General features: G+C 41.5%; 1 protein-coding gene across 3 annotated transcripts in view; it reads left to right on the top strand.

Annotated features, from left to right (window-relative positions):
* The window catches only part of C8H10orf90 (chromosome 8 C10orf90 homolog), a 64,069-nt gene extending 41,980 nt beyond the window's left edge, over positions 1-22,089 (top strand). For 2 of the 3 annotated variants that reach the window (XM_010714841.4, XM_010714842.4), the window contains exons 4-9: positions 6,428-6,718; positions 8,654-8,838; positions 9,576-9,762; positions 19,659-19,722; positions 20,165-20,264; positions 21,170-22,089. In XM_010714841.4, coding sequence (XP_010713143.2) covers positions 6,428-6,718; positions 8,654-8,838; positions 9,576-9,762; positions 19,659-19,722; positions 20,165-20,264; positions 21,170-21,208 — 866 coding nt within the window. In that variant the 3' untranslated portion in view covers positions 21,209-22,089. Of the gene's footprint in view, positions 1-6,427; positions 6,724-8,653; positions 8,839-9,575; positions 9,763-19,658; positions 19,723-20,164; positions 20,265-21,169 lie in introns of those variants that run through there. The other variant, XM_010714845.4, reaches the window with a different exon arrangement.
* The last annotated feature ends 1,874 nt before the right edge of the window (positions 22,090-23,963 follow it).

The raw sequence follows: 23,963 nt of genomic DNA, 5'->3' as shown, positions 1-23,963 counted from the left end.
GAAAATAATTTGGAGGTCACTGGTGAGGGACTTCTTGCTGGTGCCATTAATGAGCTGCATTTTGGGATTCTTTTCTGTGAAGCCAAGTGTTACACTGCACTGATTTTGCCAATAGCCTTCTGTAAACAAGGTGCTTCTTGACATCAAGAGACTCTTCTTACTTTGAATTGATTATAGATTGGAAGCTAACAGCTCGTAGGCATGTTTGATGCACTTTCTCTTTTAAGTGATTATGACTTTCTGCAGTCAAATATTGATTTTTGCAAAAACAGAAAGAGTATTTTCAGAACTCATCAACTTTTCATACAGTCTTTGTCCTCTCATGAACACCTTCACCTCATTATCCAGTGGAAATGTCTGAAGCGGTAGAATAGTTTGGCATCCTTGAATTCTTTATGCTCATCACAAACATGATAGATAATGCTGTGATCCAATAACTTGTGGACAAGTTTAATTGCTGTCTCTCGGTCTGAGGCCTCCTTATGGTCAATCAGCCAGTCAATCAGCTCTTTGGCAACAAAGCAGTTGGGATACGTCTTGAGAGAAATGTGCCACAGCTGTCAAAACTATTTTAAAAATCCAAAGGAAATAACTAGAAGATAATCATAGAACCTTACAATCACAAAGTTGGAAAAGACCTCCAAGTGCACATAATCCAACTGTCCACCTACAGCCTGCTAAACCATGTCTCTTAGTACCACATCTAAACATTTCATTGAGTCATAGAATGGTTTGTGTTGGAAGGGACCTTTAAGATCACCTAGTTCCAACCCCTTGCTATAGGCAGGGACACTTCCCTCTAGACCAGGTTGCTTAAAGTCCCATGCAGCCTGGCCTTGAAATTTCTTGAACACCTCCAGGGACGGTGACTACACCACCTCTCTGGGCAGCCTGTTACCTTCCCTGACTATTATTTCAAAGAAAAAAGTTTTCCTAATAGCCAACCTGAACCTCCCCTGGTGTAACTTCAGGCCAATCCCCCTCCTCCTACTGCTGTTACCTGGGAGAAGAGGCCAATCCCCACCTCACCACAGCCTCCTTTCAGGGAGAGCAATATGGTGTTCCCTGAGCATTCTGATCTCCAGACTAAACAATCCCACTTGAAGCAACTGAGAACCTTGTTTGTTAGCGATAATTTTTTTTATCTGGCCTTTTAGCTACTGATATAGCTGAGATAATGAAGCTTCATCCCAGTTGGACAGGGCTGTTTGAAGATACATTAATACAGGTACAGTGATGTTAACAGAGAATGACAGTGTGGCTGATTCTCTTCAGTTCAAACTTGCAAAGCTGTCTTGACTTTGGGTCTTGACAGTTCTGGTATTGCTGCTGAGGACAAGGGCCAGCCCTGTTTTTCAGGATCCAGCATCAGATCACTATTTAATGGTAAATCCAAGACCTCGTTAAGTGCTACATTTTGATTAGGGAGCATGGGCACAGCTACAATTTTGTCAGGATTTTTTGCAACTCAGATATTTTCCATGAATGTTAATGCTGAACGGTCCTGACACTGCCTCTTGCAAACAAGTCACTTAACAAACATCACAAGGCAGTTTGGGACAGAGGTCTCGCTGCTGGTCAGCAGAAATTTTAGTCAAAATATCTGAATTTCTAGCATTCTTTGCTGACTGCATCTTGTTGACTGATTAAAAGCGATGTCCCTTCCTCGGCAGTGATCTGAACGATAAATTATTCTCCCTATCCTCCATGCCTTGACAAACTCTGAAATAACTAATAATACTGTCATTGCTCTCACTGTTTCCATTTTTCTGTGTTACGAGCCTGTTGAAATGATGCAGTCTGTTTACTTATATCTAGGATCATACAACTTAGCAATGGTAACACTTGATACACAGCAGGAATTGAGTCATCAGTCCTTGTCATCGGGATCTTGGTTTGGATTTTGGTTTATTGCTTGTACAGCCCATTCATCCCTGGTACTATCTCTTAGAAATGGTGTAAGTTTCAGTTTCTTCTATTTAAGATACAGTAATTGCTTCTGCTTTCTGCTTGGGTTGTTGGCATTGTCAGCTCCCCTCACGAGTCAGGGATTTCTTAGCAGCCCAGGGGTGTGGGGATTTTATTAATAAAAAAGAAAAAAAAAACAGTAGGTGGTCTATAATGTAGAGTTTGCCGGTAGTGGTGATGTCTGAGCTCATTAAGGACGTGTAGGGAATCATCACTGTGAGTCTCCTTTGGCAACCACCTCTTGTCAGGCTTGCTTGGTGGTCATGGAGGGTTTGTGGCGTTGTGCATTTGCTAAAATGAGTTCTGGCCATTTCAAGTAAGTATTTTGTCACGAACTGTTAAAAATCCACACTGAAATACTAGGAGGAGTGTTATATGAAAGTATGAAAAGCTGCTTTATCCTGCTGTAATGTGAAAGGAGAAAAAAGTATGTAGTAACAATGGAAAAGTGTATGTTTGCCTGAATTGACAATGCTTCCAAGGAAAGGCAAGTTCAACCTGCTGTAATACGAGGTCACTTCCTGTTAGCGAAACCCCCTGAAGGGAGGAAAATGTAAAGAGATACTGTACAGTAAAACAATACGCTCATTTTATTCAGAGGCCAAGGATTCTTAAAAAATAAAAATAAGAAAGCAAAAAACCCTACCCTTGGTTTTACAGGATATTTTTTAACTCCTCCAATATCATATGGTTTTCACGAAGTCGTCTAAGAATTGAACCGTTGCCTCTTTGTTTCTTGCATGGAGGCACAAATGACTTTCCTCCAAATGCAGTCCTTATTTGGTTCCTCTTTCTCCTATAAGCAGCTGAACTTTTTGAACTAGGATGTGTATTCACAGAGCTTTACTAACGGAGTCATTCTGCTTTCCCTGCCTTCAAGTTCTGTTCTCTTGTATCTCCCACAGCATTATGCTTGCATGTCTTTGTTCATCAGTTTTAAAGCCTTTCTTCGGTTGGGATAATAGAAAAAACATATATTGCTAGTCATCCAGTTGCAATTCTAGCTACCCTCAGAGGGGAAGATATATTTCCAGTTTGCTGCGTGGGGATTTAGATATATGATTCCAGATAGCCTTAATGAGAGTAACAGCCCTAATTCCCCACACAGTATATTAAAAACGGATCCTGAATGTACAGAGTGCAATTCTGTGATCTTACCTTTCAGTACCTTTGCCTTTTTCTTTTCTTTTTTTCTTTTTCCTGAATATCATTTGCTTCTGCGTTTGTTAGTTTAGGTAATTGACAGCTGCTTTGAGGAGGGGGAGTTGGTCCTTAGAGCCCATGTCTGTGTTGTTTTGCTGTGTTTTCCTGGGAATTGAGGGCACCTGGGTGCACCTTTTGAACTGAAAGGTTAATTCAAGAGAGAGTTAGAGAAAAGGTTTTATCAAACTGGCTCTGTTATTTATCTGATTATCTTCAATGTCAAACAAGAACAAGCCACGCTTTTTCTGATTGCCTTAATTAACCACAAAAAACCTACTGTGAATCTAATAACGATTAAGATTTAGTTGTAATATTTGTACAAGATCGAAGGTAGACTATTTTCATTCAGAAAGCGATATGTTTTTATAGCAGAATATCTGAAGGAATGTTTTTAAATTCATTTTTAGACATCGTTTGGTTACCACAAAATGCTCAGAAGCAGCCATCACCTCTGTGTAATTTCTGACCACGTTCCTGTTTTTGTTCATACCTGCATTTCCTTTCCTAATCTGCGTCTTTGCTGAGAGCCCCCAGACCCTGAGGGCAGAGTGCCACTGGTGGCATTTCCTTTGGCAGGGAAGGGGTGCAGTGCAGGAGAGAAGGCTGCCTTCACTTGCACTCTATGTAAGAAAATTCCTGGGACTTAATTCCCTGTTCCTGAAAGTTACAGAGCTTTCAGAGCACTCGGCAGCCAACACGCGCAAGCAGCTAGCCTGGTAGTTAGGGATAAATGACAAATGAGCACTCCAGGCAAAAGAAAGTTTTGCTCAGATTATGTTCTGAGATGTTACATAGGAGAGGTGGTCAGCTTTTGTCCCTACTCTGTTTTTTGGCACCTTGCAGCCCATGCTTGCTGTCCCAGCAGTCCACCCTGGCATTTTGGATAGTGGTGCCCAGCAGCAGCAAATGGCCAATACAGGGAACACAGCCATGCTTGCTGAACAGCCTCACAGTCTCAGTGAAAAAACTGTTTGGGTTCACAGCACACACATTTGTTGTACAGACCATTGCTAGATATGAAAGCAAACGATCTCCTACTGTGATGCTGTTTTGGATGAGTAGAAACACTTTTCTGCTTCCCACTTTTTTTTCTTCTCCTCTCTGCTTTCTGCTGGCCAATAAACAATTTTAATTTAAAAGATTATTTAAAGAGATAATCTGTTTTCCATTCAAGTTCTTTCTGTGGCTCAGCTGCCCTCTCCACCCCCCTATTTCTGGTGTCTTGGCTGCCTTTGTGAAAAGACTTCCTTCTCTGCTGCTCTGCAGTTACTTAATGCTACCTGCTGCTTTCTTCATCTTCTCCTCGTGCTGTCTCTTGCCACAAATGCTCCTTGGTGCCCATCACACCATTAATCTGTCTCAATGTCTTTTCCCTCTGTATGTCACGAAACATTTGCAGAAGCACAGTTTGTAACTGCAGGTACAGGGTCAGTCAGAGGATGGGAGAAGAAAGCACCGCGTACGTGTGAGCTCCAGCTGAGGGTCTGTACGGAGCTGAGTGCTTTTGGTTTGTTGCATTGACATCAAAACTATTTTCATCTGAGAGAAGAGAGATGAGGTTTGACAAAAGAGAAGGCAAATAGTTACAATGTGTGAAAAGCAAGGAGAAAAAAATCAGTTATACCAGAGAGAAGGAGATCTTAGGTGCTAGATTAGAGTCTGGGAGCTGGGTGTGCTCTTCCTTGCTTTGACCAGATTTTCTGTCACGTTTGGCTGTGAAATTGATTAGGATGGAGTTCATCCCAACGAATTTAATTAGAAAAAAGTTAATTTTTCCGCCCATGCTGATCTTCTGGGATCCTCCAGTAGAGACTCCCTTGAGAAGTTGGCTCTTCCCTGTACTGGCAGTTGAGTTGACAGAAGGAAATGTAAAATTACATTAAAAACTTTTCTGATCTTCATGGTGAGGGAAAGGATAAGCTGCTTACCATAATGTCTTTGATTTTCCTCAAAATGCAGGAAGACAATAATGAAGTATGAATTATTCAGACCATTGCAATGTGTAGGAAACTTTGTGGCAAAGATAATTTATTATCTATTAGAATTAGATTTAAGGATAGAGAAATGGTTTGAATACACCCTGCGTCTCACTAGCAGGATTTAATATTACTTAATAAGTAATGGTCTAACATAATGTGCCACTTCATCACTTTTCATGGGATGGATCAGAGGACAAAGATAGAAGTAATCTTCCTTCACTAAAAAAAATCACTAATTTTTTAATAACTATCAGTCATTTCCTCCTACATAAATCTTCAAGTCTCCAGGCAGCCTCTGATTAGGACAGACCGTAAGCAATTTTTGCACAGCATTAAAAAACAAGAGCACTTATGCTGTGTGCACAGTTGTGTGGGTGCTGACCATGTGGGGACCTCTGGGAGTACTCTGTGAGAACATAGAGCAGTTCCCATCTGCTTTCTTTTTTTTTTTGTCTTCCTCCCACTTGTTGATCCTGCTGCCCTTTCCAAGCTGTCCCCAGTTCTTTGCATTTCCTTTCCTGAATTCTGTTTTTTTCTCCTATTCCGGACACTTCTGTGCGTTCATATGCCCATGCTTTCAGTTTCCTAGGGTTCTGCTGGCAGTAGTGGTCTGTTTGAATCATCTTTTAGGGTATGTGTAGCACAGAACTTACCTGATGAGTTCTGTTGCTTTAGGCATGGCAGAGGCCTGCAGTTGTAGCTGCCGTTCAACATCCTTCTACTGCAGGAGAAAGCATGTCCTGTACAAATCGGACCTTTCTGCTGCTAGTTTCTGCCATGGCTTTGTACTGAGGTAGAAGGTGGACTCAAACATGTGGGACAGGGGTGGTGCCTATGAGGCAGCCACCACACTATGGAGACCTTAAAACGCTTGGACCTTTGCTCTCCTCACAGCCACAACTGGACCCATAGTTTTAATTTTGACCAGGTATAACAAAGCTAAAATCTCTCCATCCAGTGAATAAGAGACAAGAGAAAGTCATATTTTATATGTTTGTGTTAGAAATGCCTTCACTCCTTCCACACCGTCCATTAGAGTGAAAATGTATTGCTTAGAATAGCAGCTTAGTTTTACCAAGTATCTCTGATTATTTCTATCAGTAATGTTTTGTTGCAGTACAGCTGCGTGGCAGTCACAACAACAATGTTTGTATCAGTTACAACTTCTAAAATATATGCCTGAAAACTGTTTTGCTGGAAATAAAAATGATGAGGAACAGAAGGCTGAAAATAATAATGTTCCCATGCTATACATCTTTTTTTCTTGTTTTTCACAGGAAAGCAAATGCGGTCTGGAAGCCAGAAGAAGCAGTGCACCATGAGCAGGAGAAGCAAAACAGCCTCTGCCTCTTTTCTGGGTACAACACTGGGAAAAGCAACCACAGCTGCTACTGATGGCTCACCAAAAAAGAGTGATCCCTCCAAGGGCACCTCTGCATCCAAAGAGATCCAAGCCCAGGGCGTCCTGAAACCAAAAATGTCCATCTCCAACTGTACGTGCAATATAAAAGCTTCATCAAGAGTCCTCTTAGAAGAAAAAGTTCACAGGCAAAACCAGCTCCTAAAAAGTAAGGTACAAATCCTACTGTGGTTTTTAGGAATATGGTTTCAATAATAAGATGAGATCAGTCTCAAAGAAAAAAAGTGAAATAATGGAAAGTCAGTCCATTTTTGTCCAGCTTTAAGTACTGAGTATGAGTCATCTAGCAAGAGATCACATCAACTAATCAAACTGTATACATTGCTATGGTTAATAGAAAACAAAATGAAAATGAGAAAGATGGGTTTACTTTGTGAGTAGATTCAAGAAAATTCTGAGAAAATGTTACGACTGCTGTGTCAATCATTCTCAGCCCAATGAAGAAACACCGTGAGGTTATTTTACAACCTTGTTCGGTTTTACTTCTGCAATCTCCTTTTCTTTTTCCTGTGATACGACAGCCTGAACTATCTGGGGCACAGTCATAGCGTGAAATATCTTATTTGGAGAGATTTTCATGGAAAGAAAAAGGTTTCACAATTGCTTATCAGCAAGGTTCCAGCACTTAAAACATCAGCACTATGTGGATGTCTTCTCATGTTTACTCAAAGAGCTAAAATGGAGATGGCACAGGAAGTTGAATTCATGCATGGAGTTTTGCAGAAGACAACTGGTTATAGGTAGCAGGTTATAAGTAGATTTGTGGTGGTGGTGGTGGCAGTGGTTGTTTCGTAGGCAGGTAGGGAAACCATTTTCTTATTGACTATAAAGCTCCTAAATATAACACCTATTTAGGTGAGAGCAGCTGATGCTCTGCTTTTGGTGCCAGAAATTAAACCGTGCCATTTCATTAGCTGGAAATGACTTTGTTTTATGAAAGTGAAGCATCCACTCAGATCTGTTAAAGTTAATTGACACCTCTGAAAACTAGACTTACTGAAGAGCTTAATTTTCATGTCACAGATTTCAGCTTTTTTTCCAAAATGAGTTATGCTAAAAAGAACAATATTAGAGGGGAAGAGCAGCTCAAGATTTTATAAGGCGGATGTACCCCAAACAGATTATTTTAACCTTTTTTTTTCTAAGTACACTATAATATGTACAATATGTCATAAAGAGGAAAATACTTTAAGCTTATTGTAACCAAAAATTGAAATAAAACAGTAATGGGCTTTATTCCCAGATGTTTAGTTCTAGAAATCAAATTATTTGGCAAGGAAGAAGTACTTCAGTGTGACTTCTCAAAAGAGTGCATATGGACCTTTGCTGAAGTTAATTTTTGATTATGTCTAATTCTGTCACTTTTTTTAAATGTATCAACTGTCTGATTTTTGAGTTCATTCCCTCTTTTGGCCCTAACTTGTGCAGAAAATATCAGTTGTAGAGCAATAAAGCATAATTCTAGGAGTGGAAAATCAATGTTTTTCTCGATTTGGGACTTTGCGAATTGACAGCTTTCATAATAATGTGCTATAATGCATATTAAGCCCTGGTTTATTAGTTTTCTTCATGGAGTCATTCCACTAGCTAATGAAAATGTAGAAGTGATAGAAAGCAAACCATATTATCAGCAAAGTAAAAACAAGAGTAGGGTTTATGAAATCCTCAGTACGGCCCAAGAAAAATGTTATGTGATTAAGGCCTATAACAATACGTTATTTCATGCAGTCTGTGCAATAAATTGAAGTAAACTGTGAGCTGCAGAGTGATATCCTCTGCCTTCTGTGATGTAAGTGTGGTTAGAAGTGTCTTGCTTTGGAGGTGGCTACCAGCAAGCAGAGCTGAGCATCAGAGTGATGTAATTACACCTTTGTGTGATGTCTGGCTTAATGTGAAAGATATTCTGGGTGTCACAGGGCAGCGAGTAGCACCCATGATTAGATTTGATCTATTCTGCTTAATGAGGCCTATTAATAATACCTCGGCATTCTTATTTCTGAAATTGCCCTCTCTGTCTAATGAGGTGGAGAATTCAATAAAAAATTAACCGCGCACTCTTAATGAACTTTTAAATCTCTTGAAGGTGATTGCCAGTCCTGTGGTTCAAGTGGCAGAATGGAGAAGGAGGAGGAGCAGGCACAAGCCAGCCAGGAAGCCCTGTCCTCAGCCTGCTGGCCAAGTGTCACTTGTGGGACACACAGCATGCTCGTGGAGCCAGATGTTGGCTCCGAGCCTGAGAAGGGTTCACCAACCCCACTGACACTGCAGGTAAAACACCCATTTGTTGTTGGTGTTAATGTGGGGTTTGAGAGATTTTTTTTTCTTTTTCATGGATGATTGTTGCTTCCTGGGAACTGGCTGTGGGTAGAAGTTGGCATTTCCTTCACTGTTCTCCTTCCTGGTGAATTTTGGTCACTTTTGTTAGTTGCTGAGACTAGCTGGGGGCTGCCTTACTTATGGCTGGGATCCAGGATTGCACCAAGCCCCAGCAGCAGACGTGCTTTCCTCCTGGTCCAGTGCAAGTTGCAGATAAACCTTTGTTCTTGGTCTCTGTACTGAGACATTCCCAAACTTTGACTGGAAAACGCGATCCTTCTGGATCATCCACAGAAGTATCTGCATGATAACCTAAGTAAATGGAAAAGTTTGTGAACAGACAGTGACAAGCTACTTCAGGCATGTGGTGAGACAAAGAAATAGGCAAAATATCAAGAACTTGAATACGGATAGCATAGAAGTATGTAATTTGAAACCTCTCGGATAAATCTTCTTAAAGTGTTTCTTTTCCCCAGAAATATTCTCCCTTACCTGACGAGGAAAGGTACATGCCAAAGCACCTTTCTAACAATGAAAGGGAGCAAAGGCAGATAGGAAGGCAGTCTGTGAACTTTTGTACAGACAAGGGATGATATTCCTTGGGAATCTCTTACTGAACCCAGCTAGATGAATGCCACAATATTTTTCTTCCTTTTTCTAAGACAAAGTGGTTTCTCTGTTTTATTTAGGAAGCACTAGAAATCCATAAGCCTCACTTCATTTCCCGTTCGCAAGAAAGGCTGAAGAAACTGGAACATATGGTGCAGCAGAGGAAAGCCCAGCAGAGTGATGCACCAGTGAGCACACCCCGCAAGCTTTCCTCAGCATCCACTTCCAACAAAAAAAAGCAATACACTGTTCCTGACCCACTCAGTGGTAAGTTGTGTTCTGACCAGTTAATGGGTCTGGAGCTGTTCTTGAAACCTTGACGCGTATCTAATATTTCTGTATTGATGGAAGCAAACGTGAAACCTGCTGGTCCTATTTCCACTGTCTGTCGTGGTGCTCAGAGAATGAGGTCTCTGAATTGTAAGGGTTACTGGGCAGAAGGTGTTATCTCTGGTCCATGGCAGCCTTCCTTGGCCACGTTTTGTCATTATCACAAACAGTTGTGTTCTTCAGCATGATACGAATTGCTACTTGTAGAGAAGCATCACTGATATTTTGTACCTATCACAGCTCACAGGAAGGCTGATTTGGGGAGTCTCAGGTAGGAGGATGGATGGTGTTTGGGTCTTAGCAGCATCGTGTGTAGTCTCACCACTTGACACGTGAAGCCCTCAGCAGTGAGCTGGTGAAGCTGAGCTTGTCTGCCCAGCAGCTGTATGCAAGGCATAAATTGATGCATCTAAACTCTGCAATATCCTAATGATTAGGCTTTTTTATTGCTCTCAATATCCAGCAGCTCCCTTACAATAGCATCCCTGTAAATCTTACCTAAGCACAACGTGGTAAACAAATCACACACACTTTTTTTTTTCTTTTTCTTCTTAATTGCCGTCTGGATTTTCCTTAATTCAGTTAACTAATTTAACTAATTATTTAAATTATTTTTTGGATTTAAACTTGTGGCTCTTTACAGCCACGTTATTCTACTGAAAAATAAAACATCTGAAAACATTAAATAGCCATATTACGGTTAAGGTTGTCTTCATCTCTTCTTCTGACAAAGCATAATCAAGCAAAAATTCCCCTGAGTGATCTAAAAGATGATGATAGGCAAATGATTTGCAATGACTGGTAACACCTGCCAAGTCTTTCAATGAGGAAGTGATGAAACTCCACAACTTCGTGGTCATTAAGACTACATCAGCTCTGCTTGTACCCCTCAAAACTATTTTATTTCCCTTGGCATGCTTTATATTGGGGAATATTATTTTCTATCACTACATGTATGCCATTTGTTGTCATGTGATGGAACCAATCTTACACACACAATGGGATTTATAGTAAGAGCTAAATAACCACATGTAAACAAAGCAAAAAAGATGAAGTACCTTTTAAAGAGTTGATAAAATTCATTCAGCACTTCAATTATCCAAGGTAATTACTTTGGATTCGAATGGCTCAGGGATGCACAGCTCAGCTGCAGTCAGTGTGGGGCTTTGTGCCAGCCCAACTGAGCCCCCTCACTGGGGAAGAGTTTGTCATTCTTCTCAGAAGAAACGGCAAATATCTCTTTCTTTGGTTGTCATCTTAGAAAGCCCCCCCAAGCCGCTCTGTAAACACTTTGTGATACAAAAAGTTGAAAGGTTAAACCTCTTTCTTCTTAAACGATGATTAATTTTTATGCTTGTTTAATGAGCAATAAAAGCATAAGATTGAAATGTATTCATTAATCACTCAAGTAAATTACTATTTCCCTCTCTTAGTGGTTGGTCATTAAAGATAAATTTGTCTAAAGAGAATCTTTAGTTTCCATAACTCATTTGCCTTCACATAGCCAAGTGTAATTTCCTATTTGTAAGATCTTAATATTTTTGTAATGACAGAAGTGTCACAAGTCTGTTGTTGGAGTATAACTGTAATTAATGCTGTAAATCCTAGATTGCTGATAAAGCACAACTGTGTGGGCTGCAGTTCAGAGGGCTGTGTAGGAGTGTTCAGAGCATATTTAATTTGCTCTGAGTCCTGACAATTGGTATTTTAGGACTTCTCCTCGTGGATGCTATTGTGCAGAAGGATTAGTATCACTAATGAGTCCCAGAGTATGGGATCTTTGTTTAGTACAGATGTTCCTGAACTTTTTGGCCATGCTCCCTTTCACAGAAGAGCCAAGGGATTCCCCTGTATGATCACCAAGGGTTCTGGCTGTCTGTATCCTGCTGATGTCTCTGATGATGAGACAATCTGTCCCACTGGGGTCATGGCCTTTACGTTCCCTTCTGCCTATCCTGCAGGTAGAAAGGAGGAGAAGTTATCATTTATTGTCATTATTATTCTGTATTATCTGAAAGGCTATTTTAGCATGTAAAATGTGCATTTAAAGCAATGAAAATTAAATTAAAAAAAAAAAAAAGAAAGGAGAATGCAGCTATAGTCAAGATAACAAATGCAAATACAGTTTTGTTTACTGAGATGAAAAGTGGACAGCAAAATCCTGGCGACTTGAAGATGCCTTTTCACATTATAACCTGGAGGAAGGGAGGCTGTGGGTGCAAGCAGCCATGTCACCCCTGGAATGTCACCTCCAGCCCTGTTTCAATGCTTAAACTGGATCAGAGCTGATCTATCAAGCTCTTCATTTCCTTTCACTGTTTAAAACTAGAATTCCCTCTTTGGGTTTTCATTACATCAAATGGCTGCTCCAGCTCATCAAGCAGAGCTGTGATCAGGAGGCAAGGTGGGAGATGGTGAGAGAGCAGCATCACCTGCATTGCTGCCAGCTTCTCATTTTTTGGGCTCTACTGGTACCCAGCCCTTCCCAAAGCACGCTCACAGGCTGCTTGTGTACCACACCCCTGCAGCAACAACACCAAACTGGCCAAGCAAAGGCAATGTGGCAGCATACGTCCCTGTCTATGGCACTGTTTCATAGGTAGCTTTTATGCCTGAGAGCCTGGGGTTTGTGTAGGGCACAAAGCACCTGGAAAAGGACAGATATCATCCTAAAGGCTGGATGTTGTGTTGAGGGACATGGTTTAGTGGGAGCTATTGGTAATAGGTGAACGGTTGGACTGGATGATCTTTTAGGTCTTTTCCAACCTTGGTGATTCTATGATTCTATGATTCTATCCTATATCTGGTAGATATCCTGTAGATCCAAACAGTCCTGAATGCTGTATCCATCTCTGGGTACACTGCTTGTAAATCAGTTGTGGTCCAGGAGCAGCTGTGACACCAGACCAAGCTGGGGACACAGGTTGGTGGCTGTGACCAAAGTGGTGTTACTGCAGCCCAAGCAGCTGTTAGATGTCAGCATCTTAGAAGTTACTGGGCGCCAAACACTTCTGAGCATGCAGAACAGTGGCTTTGCCACCTCCTCACAGCCTCTGGTATTTCAGCTGGTACTACTGCTGATGTTCCTCCCTCCTGCTCATCTGAAAATCCTGCCAAATCCAGCCCACCTGCAGGCATCTTTGTCTCAGAAGCAATCTGCTCTTTTACAGTTTTGAAGCACCATTTGAAATTAAGAACCCAGGAGAGTAAAATGATGACCTGGAAATGTGCTTAAGTACACGGCACAGTACTGATGGCAGCCCCAGGCCGCAGGGTGTGATCCTGCGGTTGCTTCTTTTCCATCTGATAGCTTCCTCTTTTCTCTTGTCTCTGGGATGTGTGGAGAGGTCTTTATGGCTTTGAGGGCTCGCTGCCAGCACACCCTCCTGCATTTTCCAGAGATCTTTTTCATAACGGTTTTGTTGTCTGAGGAGTGTAATTTCCACTGAACCCATTGGAGTGACCCCAAGCACTGATTATAGGCACATTAGTGGCTGGGCAGGAGGAGCATTTCTGAGTACCTTCAAGGTGCTCACAGAGCAGCACACTGCAGCATACACACCACAAGCATCGTCAGTAACATCAGTTATCCCATTCATTTTCCACCCCTGGAAGACATTTCCTGGCCTACTTCCCCATATGCAGTCTGTGCAGAAAGCAGTCAAGGTGGGACTGCCCCATCAGACAGCAGACAGCTCTTACTTGGGTGTAAATGGGGGGTGGAACTGCAGCCTGAGATGTTTCCCTTCTGCACTTTGTGAATTTGTCACTGTTTTGCTTAATCTCTCCAAAATCAGTTTGCTTTTTCACTCCTGACTTGCATCTTTTATATCAATGTCACCCAAAGCAAAGAGCCATGACCTTCAGAAATATTTTTCCAATAGATTGTTCCATCAGCCTAAAATGTTTTTATTAATAACATGAAATTATTAGATATCCAATGTTTAGGCAGTGTTGTTACAACTTAGAGTTTCTTGAAGGAGAAAGAGCTGGCATTCGGCTTCATTTCCATATAAATACCAACATCTGTGCAGCTTGCATTTACCTTCTCATCCTCAAAAAACCTCTGAAATCCAAGTTGTTTACCATTTTTAACTGTAATTCATGAACAAGAGCTTACAAAATACTGAAGGTAATCTTAGAAAAACAGAAATATTTATCCCACAGAAGACATTACCGTTACAAGAGCGCTTTGAAGGCAAAGAACCTGCAACTCTTTTGCTAGCCTTTGTGCTGGGTAATGTGTACTGCTACATTTCAAGTGTGCTAATTAGTCCAAGATAGACTACTCTACTGTTGACTATGTCGAACAAATTAGAGATCCCACTGTGACGAACTGAATAGAAACAATGTTCAAATAACTGGATTTAAATCTCAAAAACCGTAATGTAATTACTTCAGTGACAGGACTACCAGCTGTTTATAGGCCTTTAAATCTGCATAATGAACAGCCTTCTGATCTTAGAGTACACAAGCACTTTCAGAGGTTTAAAAAATTTTCTCAGGCATATATGGTTTTTTCATACCTTCCATTTTGCTTTCCTTTGGGAGTGTGATGGTTGGTTGGAAATGGCATCGTAAGTGGAAAGTCAGCCCTTACTGATGTGCCTGCTGTGTTTCTTTAGATTTGCATCCAGTATTATTCCAAATCCTGTATCTTTAGTAATGTGTGGGAAACTAATTTATACCACCTTACCCATGCTTCTAAACCTTTCTAAATAGCTTTACTGTAATGACAGAAGCCTGGAGGGCAAGGATTGCTATTTGTGTTTTCAAAGTGCTGGATTCACAAGCAGCTCTGCATCAGGGAGGTTATTATTTGGACTGCATATTCAATGGGGAGAGAAGATGGCAATTGGAGAACATGCCCTAAGTGTGCAGCTAGCAATTCCTGCAGCTGTAAAAGTCCATCCTTGTGGCCTTTAGATGCCTTCGTGGCTGATGAGATGTTTGCATCCACCTGCCCAACTCTGCTTGTGTATGACTTCAGGTTTGCCATTTCTCAGGTTTCTTTTCCCTGTCAATATTCATAACTGGCAGTAGCACTGCTGATCTGGTTGGCAACTGGCCACTTGGTTAAGGCTGACAGTTCTGAATAATGATTAAGCTGCAGTCGGGTAATTGAATTAGGAAGAGGAATGACCTATTTTTATGATATTATTATTCATCATATTGATTGCAGCAGCGCCTGTGAGTCAGATAGACACAGGCAGCACCTTGCAGGGCACTGGCTTTGGGGGACATGGGACCCTCTGTGACAGCAGGGAGGGACGTATAGGTGCAGTGAGTGGGGCATGTCCCCTCCATGCCCTCATCCTTGTGAACGGTGGGGAGAGAGCCAGCATCTGTGCAAGGTGATAGTAACAGGAGAGGAGGAGGGAAGGGGATGGGAGAGCTCAGGGAGATGAGCAAAAAGGGCAATTATAAGCAAGACTGAGGTCAAAAGCCTTTCAAAGTGTGTTAGAGCACACTGCCAATTAGTATCGAGTAGAGGAAGTCCAGCCAGCTCTTCAGAAAGCTCTTCAGGCAGATAAAAGCCCGTTTCTGTGGATTTTTGGAGCTGCTTGCAATAGGGGGAGTATCTGAGAGAGGCCCCTCTGCAGAAGGGGTCCATCTCTCAAGGTGTGGTGTCAAGGAAGGTGGAAATAAATTGGGAAATCTTTAAATATGAAGTTTTTTGTGTGGATAATTACAGTGTTGAAACGATGTGCATTGCAGCGGGTGACTTACAAAGTTCAGTCAGTTTGCTGGGGGATAATTTCATTAAGGTCCTGAAGTAGTCAAATTGAAAACTGAATTTTCAATGATGGGTTTTTTAATCGAGGAGTATAAGGTCAGATTTGATCCATGATTAGAAACTGAAACTAAAGAAATCAAGATTGAGAAGCTGTTGCAAGTTTTACCAAAGATGAAATAAACCTTTTGATCAGTTTACGTAGACCTGTCATGTTTTCCTCACTAACAGTGTGGCTTTTTTAAGGAAACTGTGGGCTCTTCAGTGCTATATGCCTTAGTCAAACAAGAATGAATGAACAAATTAGGAAAGCCAAGTGAGATGCTAATTAATTTTTTTTTTTCTCAAGTACATGAATGCTCAAGTATCATTTGGACAGAGCAGAATGAGATGTTGTACTGAGGGATATGGTTAGTGGTAGGTGGATGGTTGGAATGCATGATCTTGGAGGTCTTTTCCAACCTTGGTGATTCTGTAATTCTATGAAATCTCCCATATCATGCCCAAAATGAGTTTAGTCTGAAAAGTTATGATAAACCTGTAGATTTATAGTACTTTTTTTTGGGGAGGAGGAGGATGGGAGAGGAGGGAGATCTTGGTGACATTTTCCACTGTTAAGACTAAAATATTAAGGAGGATCAGAAGTCTTGATAGCTATAGTGTAGGTCAGACATGGAGAGCTGGAAACCCCACAAACCACCTGCCTGTGGCTCCTCTTAGGAGAAGGACCATGGTTCAGCTTCAGCGTTTCACAGAGATGAGCAAAAAGTCCAGGCACTCTTGCCATCAAACCTTTAACTCATGGCTTATTGCATTTTCTTATAAAGAATAGCGAATACTCATCTGTTGACTGCAGATGAAGTCATTTATTGCATGAAGTCATTGACATGCAACGTGCAAAACTGCCTACCCCTCTGGGTGTAGGCACTAGTTCATTTCTCTGGATGAATTCCCTGCCAAATGCTATGGCCATGCTGAGCTGAATGCTACCTTGGCATTTATCTTAGATGCAAGGTTAATTTATTATTTTGTGGACTGTTGATTTGAAAAGCAGTTTTGAAAAAAAAAGCCTAAAGTATCTTAGAACTCTGGGCAAACGGGCTTTTGGTGACTGATTTTTTTTACTTCAGTGAAAATCAGCTTATAGAGAATCACCATTATCATTGCCTGGCTTTTCAGGAACTGGCAACACATCCTCAAAGGATATATTTTAGCTCCTAACACCTTGAGAATTCACATTTATATTAGAGGAGATATATATACATATATATTCTGACGGGCAGAGTTTAGCCCTTGATAAATTTAGTCACTGTTAATAACTTCCCAAGCAAGTTTGTTGCTCATCCTGTCTGTGTGCAGTTTAGTATGTGTTAAAATATATTACACCGTTGACCCATTTAATTTCATTTACAACTTGCTGAAGTAGCTTCTTTCTCCTGCTCTGGAGACCCTGCAGACCACTGTTGCACATTGCAACACTGGCGTAAATGCTGGAAGCTCATTGTCTTGACTAAAACATCAGTGAAATGTTTCATGCCCATCTGTCTGTACTGTTATTCTTTTTTAAGACTGTGTTGCATCACTGGAAATACCAAATATCTGTTTTGAAAGCCCTACTTGTTATCCTTCAGCACAGTTTTCTCCAAAGGCAATACAGGGCTGTGAGATCTGATAAGGAACTTCGATAAAATGCAACCTAGAAGGCTGTCAACTTGGGGAATTTTCGACTTTATGTCCAACTTAGGCCTTCATTCAGTAAGAAGGAAGTTAATTCAGATCTTCATGGTGTTCTTGGGAGGTTTTTATAGCTCTGAACCTGTGCTGCTCCTCCAGATGGAAATATGTGTTCAGAATTGAACATAAAAATAGCAGACACATTTAAATATTGGTTAATTTTCTCATTTAAAACATTTTTATTAATTTTTCAGTTAATTTTAGAATTCTTATCCTAAAATCCCTCAAAGTTTACCACTGATTTTTTCTTGTACATGATTTTTTTTCTATTATATAGAGACCTGAGAGTGATCCAAGAGATACCACACAAACATTTACATATGTGTAAACTTATATATGTGTAAACTTTTTGACTCTGTACTGTTTCACAAAGGGTATATTTATAACCAAGGTAGATTTATAATTTTTCTTGGAGGTTTTTCCCCGTGATCCCTTTTAAATCTTTCTTTTGAAACCTTTGTCAAGCCACGCATGGAGTTCCCATCCAAATTGCAGACAGAGATGAGTCTGATGCCTTTCAGAACCATTTCTGTATCATCTGGAGAGTGTTATGCTCAAAGTGCTAATGTGTCATTAACAGCTTTTATTCAGAAAAAAAAAAAAAAAAAGGAGAAAAATAATACCCATAGCTCTTTTTTTTTTTTTTCCTGGAAATCATAGAATCATAGGATGGCTTGGGTTGGAAGGACCTCAAAGATCATCCAGTTCCAACTCCCTGCCGTGATCCTGTGCCATTGTCTGGGTTAGAGGATGCCTTGGGGAAGGGATGTGTCCTGCAATCCTGAGCTGCCAAATGAGGTTTGCAGCCTCGAGCAGCAGGGCACCACGCTGGGATCCACACTGGTCCCAGTAAACTGGTGCCACCGGGTCTCTGCTACCCCACCAGGTCTGTCTGGGTCACAGCAGCAATCTGCTCCTCTGTGTGTAAGGATTATTTGGGCAGCTATAACATCCAAACGTTCATTCCTTTTAAATGAATGAGCATAAAAATGAGCATAAAAACACTACTAAACAAAAGGCAAATTGTATTTTCCCAGTCAGTCGAGCATGTTGCTCGTGTCTACTGGAGATGCAGTATTAGTGACTAAGTGCAGATAACCACCGAGTAGAGGAAAGTCAGTCCCAGTCCTCCTTCAAAATTTGTATCCTAAAAACAGTGCTGGAACAGAATAGAGGCTGCTGCACATCTCCCTTTCATTTTTGCAGAGATGCAGCAGCATTCTGCGAGGGCACGCGGCGTTTTCCTGAGCGAGGCGGTAATCCGAGCACAGCTTTGCCTCTGGGTGTAGCCCCATCCCCTGCTTGAGGCTGTTTGGTTGCTAGGACAACTTCCATAAATATCCCCGAAACATTTGGTGTCTTCAGCAGCAGGGAAGCAGACCTGCTGGGGAAGGGGGCTTTTTTGGGTAGCGGTGGCTGGCTTTGCTCTGGGCCAGCGTCTGCACCGGGCAGCTCTGGAACAAATTATTCTCTGTATTTATTTCCTTGCCTTGATTATTGTATTTTGTCTCTTCAGTGAGATGGCAGAAAGAGGCCGACGTGGTGCCTGCTGTGATATATATTATGTCTTCTAAACTTCCTTGGCAAATGGAAGTGCTTAAAGCTTTGCACACATATTTATCTTATACATATGTTCTGCAGAGGCACTTGCAAATACCTTTGCCTCTCAGCTTACCAAGACTTGCAGGGCACCATACCCTGTCCTCTGTGCCGTTTGTGTCCTTCCCAGGCATGCCTTCCCATTCAGAGACCATTTTAGCAAAGATGTTAAAATTACCTATTCCTGGGACCCACCGACTATGAAGATCAGTAATTATTTCCCATGCTGATTGGAATTATCTCAGATATCCTCATAGCTGATCAGCAAAGAGTAATACAATTTTCTTCTTCTTAGTGCTTGGCGTAATTACACACCGCCCCGCAAACTAAGTGTAAATTGAAATGGAAATGCTTGTGCCTGGCCAGCTTCCTGGCAGACATCAGCAGGGGATGTGGTTTGCTGGATGCATGCAGTTGCCTGTCTGGGTCCTTTGGTACAGCAGCACTGGTGGCTGCTGCCTGGCTGAACATCAGTGTACACCGCTGCATGTGGCAATGACAGAAGTTGTATGCATTTAAAATAAAGGAGCGACGCTGGTTGCTGTGGGCTTATCCATCCTTCCCCTTCCACAGGGCTGTTCCGGGATCCAGCTCAGCTCCAGATGTAGTTTTTCAGTGCCTTCCCACCAACTTACGGAGATACAGATCTGAGCTTAAGCCAAGAGAAGTCTAATCCGGAATTTCAGATCATGACTGAGTGAGATGTGAGGCTTAAAATTTTAGAAAACACAGGTTCCTCTGATTAACTTTGTTTTCCCTCTGCTAGATAACCTCTTCAAACCAAAGGAAAGATTCATTCCGGAGAAGGAGATGCACATGAGATCTAAAAGGTACAAACCACTGGAGTTTAGACTTCAATCCTATTTGCTGCTGCCTCACCAGGAGGCAGGGGATTGCCTCGTCACCTCACAGGCTAGGAGGGCTAGCATGCAGAGCACATTCTGTTTTGAACCGTGTTGCTATAAACCAAATCCACTGAGCCCATTAGAAGCTTCCCCAGAATTGAGATGCTGCATGGAGATAACCTGATCCCATCTCTCCTTATTCCTTAGTCCAAAATGAGCAATGTTTTTCAAGAAGTCAGATTTTTGTAACGTTACTGTCAATAATTTATAGTATAAAATTAGATCCATGACACTTGTTCTGTGTCATAGATCTAACTTGGGTACTTGGAGATACTCGTTGATGCCAAGAATTGCATTGGAGAGATTTCCCAGTTATTTGCAAGTCCCGGGGATGATGTGTGAAGTTAACCTTCTAACTTCATTCCAGGATTTATGACAATTTACCTGAAGTAAAAAAGAAGCAAGAGGAAAAACAGAAGAGGATAATCATCCAGAGCAACAGAATGCGCGTGGAGATCTTTAAAAAGGTAATGATGCACAGTGTGGGTCCATAAGCCTTCTTTGCTGCTTTACAGGATGAATGTCTGACCACTGATCTGTAAATCATAGAATCATAGAATGGCTCGGGTTGGAAGGGACCTCAAGGATAATCAAACTCCAACCCTCCTGCCACATGCAGGGCCACCACCTCCACATTTAATACCAGACCAGGGCCCCATCAACCTGGCCTTGAACACCTCCAGGGATGGGGCGTCCATAGCCTCTCTGGGCAGCCTGTTCCAGCTCCTCACCACTCTTATGGTAAAGAATTCCTTCTGATATCCAACCTAAAGCCTCCCTCCTTCAACTGTGATGAGGTAAAGCTCTCAGCCACCACTGTTTTGCAGTGGTTAGCATGATAGTCTTTCTGTCTAGCAAAGCCCAGAGCCCTGCAGCAGTGCTCCCAGAGGGGCTGTTCTTGGGAGAGGCCCATGAAGCTCTGGGGGTACCTGTGCTAGCATGTGCAAACCCTGAGAGCTGATGGTCTTGTTCTTAGCATTAGGTTCTGCTTAAGATGTAGCATTAACAGCTGAGCCTCATGCACCTAAGGCATTTAGTTTTTTAAAATGAGTTTAATTTATCCTAGCAGAAATCTACCTGAGCACAATTAATCTAGGTGCAGATCTGAGGCACTGCCAGGTAATCCTGCAGCATGCCATCTACATGTAATGGCTTTTCCTTGTTGAAGTGCTGTGTGCTCCTCCATGTAACCATGCTGCTCCTGCCCGAGATGGAAAAGCTATCGGTGCTTTCATTTTGTGAGTAACGTAGCTGGTAGGTCTGAGCTTGTAGATCTGAGGAGTCTTGTGCCACCTCACAGCATCACTGAAGGTTCCTACTTCACCTTGTGATTTTTAACCCCATCTTAAGGCTGTTTTTCTTTCTTTCCCAGCAATTACTGGACCAGCTCCTTCAAAGGAAAACCGAGTGACAAAGGATTCTCTTGCTTATCATCGTAATTGGATCTCCAATGCTTTTGACTGTTAGATAAGCCATAAAACTTGCTGTTATCTTAATTACCTGAAGGTATTTTTCTTATCTTTGGCGCCTTATATAAAAAGAAAGATCATTTATATTTCAATTGAAATTTTAAGGCAACTTTCAAGTAAGCAAGGCAGTCTAAAAAAAAAAGCACAGCTGTTTCAGAGCATCAACTTATGGTCAGTGTACCCAGAGGAAATAATTTTAAGAATTTTTAATGCAAATACCGAATTACAGTGGTGTTATTTATCTTAATCTGTTTCAAAGTATACATCTCTGTACCAATAGAGCCGGGTTTAAAAGACCTGGGAAGCTTATTTCTCTGAAGTATTCTATTAATTGATTTCCTGTGAGTTAAATCCTTGAACTAAAGAAAAACGAATATCATTATTTGTTATGTTTAGAAACTAGCTGAAATAGCATTACCACTTAATCATAGCAGCAGCAGTTTCACATTAATACTTAACATACCAAAAGGGACCAATCTTGGAGCTCTCTGAAGGACTCTATTCCTGTTTATGTAGTGCATTCGCATAGCAAGTTTACCTGTTAAAAAGCAATATTTAAAATTTCGGTCTTAACTCTTTTATTTGTGTTTTTCAATTTAATATGTATTTTACTTCACTTTTGCAAGCATTAAGTATTTATAGAAATGGCATATTAAGAAGCCATGCCAAGAAGTATGTTTGCATCAAAACTGCAGAACTAAAACCATCTGCAATGTTTCCTTCAAAAATATTTAAATCTTTATTTGTACATTTTGGAAGTAAAAACAACCAGCTTAAAACCAATGGAATTTATTTATGGAATAAAATATGACTATAATATTTATCCAACTGTTGTGTTTTTATTTGGTACTGTTAAAAATAAGACAATTATTGAAAGTGCTTGAGAAGTCACGCCTTTGTCTGCCACAAATCCTATGCTAAAAAATCATGGCAAGCGTTAACCTCTGTTGCACAAACACTCCATTGAGTGCGTTCAAACGAGGCTGGAAGTTGGCCTTTGCTATCTGTGCTTTATTTTGCTAATCCAGCCCAAGATGCAAGGTCAGCTTTTCTGGAAGAGCGATGTTTGTGAGCGGAGCGCTGGCTGCCCCGATGGCCTCCAGCTGCATGACTTCTGCTGGCCCCCCAGGATCCTCTCTAATGCATTGCTTTTCCTCTTTGTGTTTCAGCTTCCTGGTTTGTAAGGTCGGCATTAATGATGTTAATTTTTGCTAACGGAGAAGATATTTATTGGATAAATGTACTGCACTCCAGATAGATATTTTTTAAGTACACAACTATTGGTTCAGTACATTTCAAGAGGACACACGAGGTAAGGCAGTGCTTGCTCTGAGAGAGGAACTGCCAGAGCTCTTCCCCAGAGCAAGTCTTCAACCCAGCCAGTAGTGCAGTACTGGGGACTGAAGTCAGGGCTGGACCACACGTGGCTCCAAGCTGAGGAACTTGCAAAAGGAACTGCAAAAAGGACATCCCTCAGGGCTCTCAGCTCAGCTGTATGCTGGGCCTGCTCCCCTCTGGGTTCTCCGATCCCTCTGCTGCTCTCCAGGAGGAACGCATGGCCTGTCTCAGACAGGAGGGCCTCCACCACACAGCAATGGGTTTACGTAGTGAGTGCACCAACACACGTTACCTCCTAGCCTGGACCAGAAGGTTCATCTTTCCACCTTTCTTCCAGTTAGAGCTCACTACAACAGCTGCAGACATTTCCTAGTGCCAAAATCCCCTCGGAGCTCAGTAGGAACCTGGTGTTTTCCCCCCTTGTTCCTTAATGTCTAGTTTCTTGATTTCTTCAGAGAAATGAAGCATGGATTCATCAAGTTTGATGAACTGTGATAAATACTTCTTGCATGCAACTGTAGGGGAATATTATATACATTTACACCTACTTTATTGTATTCATTAAATGTGCTTGTAGTCCTGACAGCCAGAGGGAACTTCTCACATTCCAGTTTGTGCCCAGTGCCACCTCTCACCAAACAGAGGAGCTCATCCTTCTTAGAAAGGCATGACTCCAAGTCCTGGTGTGGAAACACCATGTGATGGCCAAGGGGTGATGGCTCAGCCTGCTTTCTGCTCCTCAGCACCCTATCAGCATGCTGCCTGGGGCAGAATACCTCTCAAGGCACTTGATTTCCTGTCACCTCTACTGACCATCCTCAGGATGGTACCACGTTGGCTTGCTGCATCTTCGCATCCCCTGGCTCATTGGTTTCTCCAGCTTCTTGCCATCTAAAAGCAGGTATGCTGTTCACAAAATCTTTTGGCTTTGTAGAATGGTACTTTGAAATGTTTTTATTTTTCTTCAAATGCAGATTTATACATGACGAATATGTAGAATGTGAGGTGGAAGTTTTCTCCTAAGAATAAGCTTGGGGGTATACCCAGTGAGCAAAATGTTTGACACAAATCACTGTCTGGGAATGCTTTATGTGATACAAAACCTTCACTTGCAAATAGAGAAGTGATCTCTGTTGTAAACTTAATTTCTCTTTCCGGGCCTTAGAAAAGAAGGTATCTGATAACGTATCCAGAAAACAATCCTGGCTCTCATTTCAGCTCTACAGTCAAGTCATTGTAATAGAAAATAGATTATAGAGGAAAATATTACTTCAGAAAAACATGAGCCTCACAGGCTTAGCCCTGTATAAGTAGGCACCAACTTAATAAACTGTAGAGCTAGGGACAAAATTGGCATAA

This window comes from Meleagris gallopavo, chromosome 8 (genome assembly GCF_905368555.1).
Source record: "Meleagris gallopavo chromosome 8, MGAL_WU_HG_1.1, whole genome shotgun sequence".
Lineage (NCBI taxonomy): Eukaryota > Metazoa > Chordata > Aves > Galliformes > Phasianidae > Meleagris > Meleagris gallopavo.
Note: the sequence above shows the minus strand (reverse complement) of the source record. Positions and strands in the feature narration are given on the sequence as shown.